This window comes from Ursus arctos, unplaced genomic scaffold (assembly GCF_023065955.2).
Source record: "Ursus arctos isolate Adak ecotype North America unplaced genomic scaffold, UrsArc2.0 scaffold_2, whole genome shotgun sequence".
NCBI lineage: Eukaryota > Metazoa > Chordata > Mammalia > Carnivora > Ursidae > Ursus > Ursus arctos.
In genome coordinates, this window is record NW_026622874.1 from 9,717,127 (window position 1) to 9,727,721 (window position 10,595).

At 41.6% G+C, this 10,595-nt stretch overlaps 1 protein-coding gene across 1 annotated transcript in view; it reads right to left on the minus strand.

Moving 5' to 3' along the window:
* ADCY10 (adenylate cyclase 10) overlaps positions 1–10,096 on the minus strand; it is an 81,073-nt gene extending 70,977 nt beyond the window's left edge. The window contains exons 1-3 of the mRNA XM_044387949.3: positions 9,384–10,096; positions 2,236–2,441; positions 1,464–1,568 (exon numbers count right to left, since the gene is read on the minus strand). Coding sequence (XP_044243884.1) covers positions 1,464–1,568; positions 2,236–2,383 — 253 coding nt within the window. The 5' untranslated portion in view covers positions 2,384–2,441; positions 9,384–10,096. The remainder of the gene's footprint in view (positions 1–1,463; positions 1,569–2,235; positions 2,442–9,383) is intronic.
* Between the last annotated feature and the right edge of the window lie 499 nt (positions 10,097–10,595).

The following is a 10,595-nucleotide window of genomic DNA, read 5'->3' on the forward strand; positions in this document are numbered from 1 at the left end:
GCGAGAGAGGGAACACAAGCGGGGGGAGTGGGAGAGGAAGAAGCAGGCTCACAGCGGAAGAGCCTGATGTGGGACTCGATCCCATAACGCCGGGATCACGCCCTGAGCTGAAGGCAGACGCTTAACCGCTGTGCCACCCAGGCGCCCCCAAACTCCAGTTTCTTAAAGCTAACAAGAAATCATTCTTCATCCATGGAATAGAAATTCGGTCAAGAGAACATCAATTCAGAGAATAAACTTATACTGAAGATGTCTCAGACAAGTCGCTTATGCCCACTGGAGTGTGTTTCCTCAACTGTGGAATGCACACATTGACCTAGATGACGCACACGCTCTGTTTCTGTGAATGGGAAAAGATAGGAAAGAAGGTGGGATTTCTGGTGAGGTCTGAGGACAGCGATCTACTCCCATAATAATGGAATGCTTTTTACTGATCAATATATGTTATAAGCTGGGGCTTGAGGGGCATGGGCGAGTGGACGAGTGGACGAGTGGCAGGATTCCATAGAAGTGAGAATCAGAAAATTGGGAACCCGGGTGCCTGGGTGGCACAGAGGTTAAGCGTCTGCCTTCGGCTCAGGGCTTGATCCCGGTGTTCTGGGATCGAGCCCCACATCAGGCTCCTCCGCTATGAGCCTGCTTCTTCCTCTCCCATTCCCCCTGCTTGTGTTCCCTCTCTCGCTGGCTGTCTCTATCTCTGTTGAATAAATAAATAAAATCTTTAAAAAAAAGAAAATTGGGAACCATTACTATGGCAACTTGGGTTTTGTTTATTACCAACTTGCATTTTGTTCAGGCTTAACAACATATGTGGGCGTTTTTCTCTCTTATTTATGCATCATCACAAATTTGTTGAGCACCGCTGTGCTGAGTGGGACACAAACAGGAATTAGACGCAGTTTCTGCTTTTAAGGAACATTAACTTTTGTCTAGCGGGTGACATTAAGATATTACTAGGGAACTTACAGCCCGATAAAAGACTAGACCCTGAGTTTACCTTAACAGAGCAAATCTTTTTCTTCAAGATTAGTTCAAATGATAATACAAACAAGATGGTAGCAGAGATGGAAAAGTCAGTTGTGCTTCTGAATTCATCATTAGAAGACAGAACACTAATGAGTTAGTTAAAATCACTCATCTATTCGTAGAGCGTTCTCTTAAAGACCATATTTGGGTTATGCTGATGCTCGTTTTTTGAGTCATTGTATATAACTAAAGTTCTTTAAAGGTAATCTCTAATTCAGTCTCTTAACTGGTACAAAACACTCTTTCCCTCAAATAGTCCGTATTAGTGAGGTTCGATTACATTCCTTTACTTGCACGGTATTATATTTCAAAAAAGACTGGTTTTTCACACATTTCATGAGGAAAACAAAGATCACATTCTACCAGGTTATAACCAAAAAATACAGGAACACGGGAAATGAAACATACATAAATCAGAAACCCCTGGGGACACTTACTCTCCACTATTGCACTGATGTAGTGGTTGAGGATCTCCACCAACTGCTCAGCCCCTCGGTCCATGTACATGGCTGTGCTGAACTTCTCAGTCATTGCAGTGAAACCTGTAATAAATGTCCACCTAGTTTCCTTGGCTGCTTGGAGGAACCAAACAGCCAGGAAAAGAGGAAATCACTGGAGAGCACTGAGCCCTAGCTTTTAAGAATGGGCAAGGTTTCTTCTCCATGATCTTCAGCTGGTCAAGTGTCAAACATGCAGCCTCCCTTATCTATGCTTATTATTTTAGGGGCCAGGAAAGGTGCCAGCTCCCTCTTCCCTCCAAATTTCCTCACCCTATACAGGGATGACTGCAATTCCTTTAACTGGTATAGAATTTCCATTCTGTGGGAATGAAAACACACAAAATGGAAACACGTCTGAAGAGGTGGCAAGTTTACTGTTAAGATGAAAACAACACCTGGAAAGACCATTTCCTGAGGTCAAGTCTGCCTGGGATGTGTGTGGGGCTTGGGAGCTAGACTCCGTGAAGTTGGGCAGGGACATGGAGCCTCAAATTCCAGTACTGGGACTGGGGCATCTTAAAGGTTTGCCAGTGACTGGACATGCCAGGGAAGGGAAGACGAAAGGGCCAGGTCCACAGGCTCTCCCTCCTCCCTCCAGTTTTCTCCATAGGATTATCAGCTGTAATAGCGCAAAAGCTAAAAAATGGCACCCCACTCTGCAATTAAGCTCTGTGTGTTCACCCACATGAAACGTTCCCTCTGTGCTTGCCTGAAATATCAACAAACATCAGGACTCCATCAAAATAATCCACAGAGGGTCGCTCTGGCGAGAAGTCTCCATAGACAATGAGGTCCGGTAAATGCGCTGCTATTCTGACGATGGCCCGGTCCTGTGATTCTTCTCTTCGAGTGTTCATGCTCAAGGCAAATGTTCAGGAATTTATGGTGACAGCAAACAGTCCCCAAATAGACCTTCTATAAAGAAAAGCTGAGAATGCAGGAAATCTGACTTATATTCATTTACCTATTTTCCTATTTCTTTTTCTCCACTTGCTTTGCTCTAAACTGTGGACTACTTATTTAAGTGACTGGGTAGTGATAATGCCTGAAGTGTTGAGTCACACTTGAAAAGGGCCACTTTTCTATACAGAGAATGCTTCCTATGCTGGGCCTCCAACCCTCAACAGCTGTGACATATATAAGCACCATTACAAATGGAATGGAGTGAAAGAGGGTAGCTGAATGAGTCCATGCGTTTTCGTGAAGGGATGAGCCCTCAGCATACAAGTCCTGTTGAAGAGGGGCCAGTGGCATATTCAGTCAGTCTATGCTCCTTGTCCTTCTGTCCTCGTGGTTCATCTTCCTCTCTCCCTCCCTTTTGGTCTCTCATCTTTTCTTTCTCCTTTTTGAAAATTAAAAAAAAAAGTGTAGATGTGAGTTTATGTGGGTGAATATTTATATAAAGGTGAGAAGCAAAGTATCACATACAAGCAAGAGATTAAGTGTATTAAGGTATAGTCTTTTTTTTTTTTTTTTAAAGATTTTATTTATTTATTTGACAGGATAGAGACAGCCAGCGAGAGAGGGAGGGAACACAAGCAGGGGGAGTGGGAGAGGAAGAAGCAGGCTCATAGTGGAGGAGCCTGATGTGGGGCTCGATCCCATAACGCCGGGATCACGCCCTGAGCCGAAGGCAGACGCTTAACCGCTGTGCCACCCAGGTGCCCCATGGTATTGTCTTAAATTACAAGAGGGAACAAATTCAAAGGGGTGTGTGTGTGTGTGTGTGTGCGCGCGCGCACGCGTGCACACCTAAGGCTTTAAAACGTAAGTTAAAAGGGAAATGTTGAAATTTTAATTTATTGCCAAGTTAGTTCTAAGAAAACCAGAATTGCCTAAGGCCTTCCTTTGGCTGTTGGAGTCAATTAAATGTTCATGCTTGAATGTTGTAAAAATCATGCTCTATCACCGTGAACAGAAATAGCATACCTAACATTTTCAGACCAATCCAAGTTCCTGGAATAAGAGATACAGATAATAAGAGAGTTAAAAAAAGGGGGAGGGACTGTTCCTGACCATCAGGGAGAAACTGGTTGATAATTTCAACTATACACAGTTCATACCGGGGTGTGTGAGCATTAGAAGGAAAAAGTGAGACAGTTAACATGTATTGTAGACTTAAGAAAAACATTAAAAACACAAACAAGGGAAAACATTAGTATATTTAGCAATCTTCAAAATGTACGGAAACCTCTAAAATTCAGTACTAAATATTAGATATTGAATGACCTTTAAAAGGAAAAACCCTGGTAAACTCAAATATTAAGTGAACAAAAGACAGGGAAACAGGTACCTAAGGTTAAAAAAAAGAGCAGCATTTAGAAACTCAATAAAAACCACAGCATGTACTAGGAACAGTTAACAGAGAACATGTAAGTCAAATAAATAACTTCAGATAGTGAATTTAGTAAGTGTTATAAGAACTTATAGGAAGGTTGGGGAAGATTGACACCCCAGAATAAGCTGAGACTTAAGAAAAATGCTGAAATTAAGAAAACTTAGAGGGACTGTAAGCCTTTATTAAAAGCAAGGAAATTATTAAAAGAGGAATAACGACAAAGTTTCTGCCTCCTTCACTATGGAGAATTGAAAAGTATAACAAATACTGCTAGGAAAGAATTGAACTCCAAGCTAAGAAGATAGAGATAAAGCACCCAGTCACTTTTTTTTTTTTTTAAAGATTTTATTTATTTATTTAACAGAGATAGAGACAGCCAGTGAGAGAGGGAACACAAGCAGGGGAGTGGGAGAGGAAGAAGCAGGCTCATAGCAGAGGAGCCTGATATGGGGCTCGAACCCAGAACGCCGGGATCATGCCCTGAGCCGAAGGCAGACGCTTAACCGCTGTGCCACCCAGGCGCCCCAGCACCCAGTCACTTTACATAAATTCAAGTAGCCAGCCCCAGATAACCTATATATACAGATACTGAAGGAATGTACAGACATAATGTTGAGAACGAGAGAGGAGCTGGAAAACTGGAGATGGTCACATTCTTTTCTGAATTTCAAAAGATGAGGCTACAGAAAACACAGACTGGTAAATATAATGTAATCAGTCAGTATAAGCTAGGTTTGCTTCATTAACAAATACTCCAAAGTGACAATGGCTTGAAATAACAAAGGATTATTTCCTGTTCCTTTCTTACTTGTGCTACATGTCTATTGTAGGTTGTTTGAGGCTTTGCTCTATTATTGCCTTCACTTTGGGATCCAGGCTGGGACATTCTGACTAGCAAGACAAGGATTTGATGGGGCAGACTCATTCTTAAAGTGTCTTCCCAGAAGTGACATATTTCTCTTCTCACATGACATTGACAAAAGAATATTATGTGAACACAATTTCAAGTAAGTGTGAAAGTGCAATTCTACCATGTGTGCAGCGGGAGACAGAGCTGGAATATTTGTGATAATTCAAATATTTGCTGATATGTGAGCACTTAGATCACCAAGAGGTGATTAAAAGGAGCCATAATGGATTCAGAGCCAAGAGCAAAGTTATTTCCTTTTCTGAAGAGTTATTAAACTTTTATTTTTTAATTTTTTTAAAAGATTTTTAAATTTATTTACTTGACAGAGAGAGAGACAGCCAGCAAGCGAGGGAACATAAGCAGGGGGAGTGGGAGAGGAAAAAGCAGACTCCCAGCAGAGGAGGGAGCCCAATGTGGGGCTCGATCCCAGCACCCTGGGATCACGCTCTGAGCCAAAGGCAGACGCTTAACGACTGAGCCACCCAGGCGCCCCTGAAGAGTTATTAAACTTTTATTATTTTTTTAAAAGACTTTATTTATTTATTTGACAGAGAGAGACAGCCAGCGAGAGAGGGAACACAAGCGGGGGAGTGGGAGAGGAAGAAGCAGGCTCCCAGCGGAAGAGCCTGATGTGGGGCTCGATCCCAGAACGCTGGGATCACGCCCTGAGCCGAAGGCAGATGCTTAACGACTGCGCCACCCAGGCGCCCCAAGAGTTATTAAACTTTTAAATCAAGAGAATGCTGTAAAGTATATCTTGACTTTAACAAGGCATTTAGCCAAATTTCTTACATCCTTATGGGTAAGATACAAAATTATAGCTGATGAAAACATAGTTATCTGTTAACATAGTTAACAGTCCTACCTAAAGGATATTGATTCATGTTCTATTGTTCACTCAGAGGGAAGCCTCCACGGGCATGCTAGAGGACGTAAAGATGTAATTGGAAAGAGAGCCAATGTATTGAATGACCGAATCAGGATCTTAAAATAGCTTTTTTTTTTTTAAAGATATTTTATTTATTTATTTATTTATTTATTTATTTATTTATTTATTTATTTATTCAACAGAGAGAGAGAAAGAGAGAGAGCACAAGCAAGGGGACCGGCAGGCAGAGGGAGAGGGAGAAGCAGGCTCCCCACTCAGCAGGGAGCCTAATGCAGGGCTGGATCCCAGGACCCTGGGATCATGACCTGAGCCAAGGGCAGACGCTTAACGGACTGAACCACCAGATGGCCCAGGATCTTAAAATATCTTCATTGACTGAAATAATAATAAAATTTCAGAAGAACAAAAGCAAAGTGCTATATGCAGAATTTTAATGAAATCAAATGCATAAGCATATGGTGTGAAAAACTAGATTTACTGCAAATTCCTTGCTATCTTTTAAAAAACATTTTTATTAAAGCATAACATGTATAAGAAAATGAACAATTCGTAAGTGTATAACTTTATGAATTATTATAAAGTGACCAATGCACGTAATTCCTACAGATATCAAGCAAGAGAATGTTACCAGCACTACAGAAGGTCCTCTCCTGTCATGGCCTAGGCACGCCCCCACACTTCTTCCCAAAGGTAACCCCTTCTCCTTATCTCTAACACCATAGGTTACCTTTACCAGTTTTTCAACTTTACATAAATGGAATCATACCATATATATTCTTTCATTTTTCTCAAATGTTTGTGATATTCATCCATGTTGTATGTATATCAAGAACATTCCTTTTTGGTGCTGTCTAGTATTCAGCAGCTGATTATACCACAAGCCTTTATCCATTGAATTATTGACCTGTTGGTTGTTTCCAGTTTTAGGCTATTAGAAACAATGCTGCTAAGAACATTCTTGTACATGTGTTTTGGTAAACACGTGTGCATTTTGCTTGGGCATCTACTACGGAGTGGAGTTGGTGGGTCACAGGAGACACATATATTGGACTTGAGTAGATCCTGCCAGTCTTCCAAACTGGTTGTATCAATGTATACTCTACAAGCAAGATATCAGACTTCTGAAGCTCTGTATCCCGGCAATACTTGCTATTGTCAGTCTTTCAAAATTTTAGCCATCTTGATAGGTGAGTGGTGGTATGTGTGGCTTTGTGTTTCCCTGGTGGTACTAATGAAATTAAGCACCTTTTCATATGCTTATTGGCCATTTGGATATGTTGCAATCTTAAGGTCCACGAGTAGTGTTCAAATCTGATCCACAGCATTGGGTTTAGTTCTGCCCCCTTTATTTGAAGGTCACTAACAACGGAACATGAGTGATGGGAGAGATTGGAAATGTCAGGAGATGATGACATTCGGGTGAAATGCTAGTTATCGTCAAATATTTGGAAATGTGAAAGTTGTGCAGAAACAAGGAGACACAGGTCCCTGTTGTGCAAAGTCTAATGCAGGCCCCCGCTTTTCACATACTAATTCCTCTACTTTCTCCCGCTGGTAGGGATTGAGTATGGCTAAGCGAGAATAACGTTCACGAGAGGGTTGAGGAGTCAAGGCAGGCTGGCGATTTTTCCTCAGTAGAGGGGGTCAGTTTATCCAAGAACGGGTGATCTTAGTAGTATGGTTTCTGCAGGCTTGAATGTTCTGAAGACGCTTGCGCAGATGTGCTAAGAACTGAGGTAGGACCGAAGACAACCGAGCAGGGCTGAAGCTCTATTTCCTCTCCTGTGGCTGCTCACTGACTTCTTCACCGTTTTTTCTTTGGCTACCATTTGTGAGACTACCAGAATTAGCACAATATATAGGACAGCCAGTTCAATTTAAATTTTAAATGAACAATGAATAATTTTTGAACGTAAATATATCCCAAATACTGCATTTTATCTAGCAACTCTGCTTCCACCCTGTCAATTCTGGCAAGTACCATACCCTCCTCAAATGCACAGTGTAGGCCACCTTGCTTTAGTTTGAACACTGTGTGAAAAGTGGGTTAGATTTATTTTTTGTTGCTCCAAAAGGAGGAACTAGGATCAGTGGCTGGCAATCACTGGGAGGCAAATTTAACAATGTAAACTCCCCAACTGGGCAGTTTGGGAAGCGCTGGATTTCCTTGTGAAGGGCACAGCTGTCTTGCCTGCAAGGTCATAGTGATTCTTACATTTAATGGAAAGATGATTGCTAAGATTTCATTGTTTTAAATAAGGTGATCTGAGAACTTGGGACAGTTTTTTTTTTAAGTTTATTACTACTAGGCAAGGAAAGTAGATGCATTTGGCCACTAAGCTGACAAATTTATGAGGGAAACTAGAGTAAGAAAATGATTTGTCCATGAGCTGAAGAGGCACAGACATCTAAAAGGAATACCTGAGAAAGTTTGTCTTATGAACACATATTAAACAACAACAGAAAATTTCTGTTTTAGAAGAGTAGATTAATATTTACTTTGTGGCACATACATTTCAAGTTATTGAGACCTCTTCATGTGAAGCATTTTACATAGGTTGCCTCAGAACAGCACTGTAAGACAGGCCCCATGACCACTTTATAGACACAGAAACTGAGGTTTGAAGAGATTCATTTGCCTTAGGCCACCCAGCTGGAAAGCCCAGGTCAGTGGGATCTGAACATCCATGTTCTTTCCACCACACCTTGTTACATCCCATTGGTACATGTTTTATGACACTTTGGGGATATTTATGAGCTAGGGAAAAGATGCATTTAATTTAAGAGTACTTTCAATGCATGTTGATAGCACTGTCATCAATTATTTGACCAACTCAATCACAGTCAAGAAGACAGCGTGAACAGAGCAGGCACTGAGGGTAATGAAAGCACCGAGGAATGAGGATATCTGAAAGACTGAAAGAGCAAGTAGGTGGATGAGACCCCAAAGATACACCAAGAAAGAGTTTCCTGAAAGAAGGAAGGAGTATACGGTTTCATTCTACTTAAAACTTGGCAGTATCCAAAAATGAAAATGAAATTAAACATCAATTATATCCATTATAGTTTCTCTAAATATCTCTTCTAGAAAGTTTATGATTTCAGCTTTCATTCAGTTTTTACCACTATGTAAAATCAGGTTTTAAAAGAGCCCAAAGAGGAGATACTCTGAACTTAAAGGGATAATGTTGTGTCAGGAAAGCTAGCCAGCCCACTCTAGCCAAGGTGACTTTCCTCTGAGTTACAAGGACACTTGGTATCTATAAATGTATGTGTCTTATTTTCTATTTAAATATCGTTACTTATCTATTGATCTGCTTAAATCTTCCTGTGAATTGGAAACTGTTTTAAAGACCATATTTTACATGTCTTTGTTTCCTCCAGAGCATCTTCCTACCACCCCCTCACACGGTAGGCTTTGCATTTGAGGACCAATACAAAGCAGGCTATCATGTGAGAAGTTGCAGGACAGAGATAGATAAAGATGGCAAGCCAGAAAAATAGGTATCCAGGATACCTAAGATGAGGCAACATTTAAGACTTCATGTTTCTAACCTCACTTAAAAGGTTGACACAGAGAGATTTACATCTATCATCTATCTAGGATACCTAGCCCAAGGATTTCCCACTTTCCTCTAAGCTCCAATACCTGCTTTCTTCCCAGAGGGCTGATCTCACCTTTACCTTTGTAACCATTCTTCCTACTGAGACTCCACATACCTCCTTTTTCTCCAAGGCTGAGGGAAACCAGAGCCTAGATCAGGTACCAGATCTTTCAGGAGGGCAGAAAACAGAAAAGGGGCCTGGGTGACATTATTCTGAAGATAGCAGAAGTGCCATGTCCGCGTATGGCCCATAAAATGACAGTTTTGTCTAAAAGCCGTTTTCCAGGCCACACCCTCATCAGCAGCTCATTGTTTCACGCTCACTGATCGTGCTTCTGATTGGCTGGCACTGCTCTCCCCTCCCCCACCTGTCCCAGTGGCCCATTGCTCCTACAGGGACTGGTTGTTTCAGGTTCTCCATTGGGACATGTGGGGCAAGGGTGAGTGAGACTGATACGACCTCAAAGTAGTTTTCGTAACTCTTTCTCTGGCCTCATAGAGGGTGGCTGAAATTAAGCAATAGTAGGTGATTATCATAAAGCCATGTATCTCCTGAATGAGCAAACACCCAATTTTGATTAATAATGATTATGGCTTTTACCAGGACTATGAAATTTATCAGTTATGCATTCAGAACTTTAGGGATTTTCATGAGATAAATTTTTGTTTGAAGAATTACATACCCATCTTTTTTTTTTTTAATGCTTTTTTATTACATTATGCTAGTCACCATACAGTACATCCCTGGTTTCTGATGCAAGGTTCGATGATTCATTAGTTGTGTATAACACCCAGTGCAACATGCAATATGTGCCCTCCTTACTACCCATCATCAGTCTATCCCATTTCCCCACCCCCTCCCCTCTGAAGCCCTCAGTTTGTTTCTCAGAGTCCATAGTCATACCCATCTTTTTTGATTGGTCAAGTGAGCATTTCTAATCATTTTTTAAAAAAGATTTTATTTATTTATTCGACAGAGATAGAGACAGCCAGTGAGAGAGGGAACACAAGCAGGGGGAGTGGGAAAGAAAGAAGCAGGCTCATAGCAGAAGAGCCTGATGTGGGGCTCGATCCCATAACGCCGGGATCACGCCCTGAGCCGAAGGCAGACGCTAAACTGCTGTGCCACCCAGGCGCCCCCCGAGCATTTTTTTTTTTAATATTTTATTTATTTATTCGACAGAGATAGAGACAGCCAGCGAGAGAGGGAACACAAGCAGGGCGAGTGGGAGAGAAAGAAGCAGGCTCATAGCAGAAGAGCCTGATGTGGGGCTCGATCCCATAACGCCGGGATCACGCCCTGAGCTGAAGGCAGACGCTAAACCAC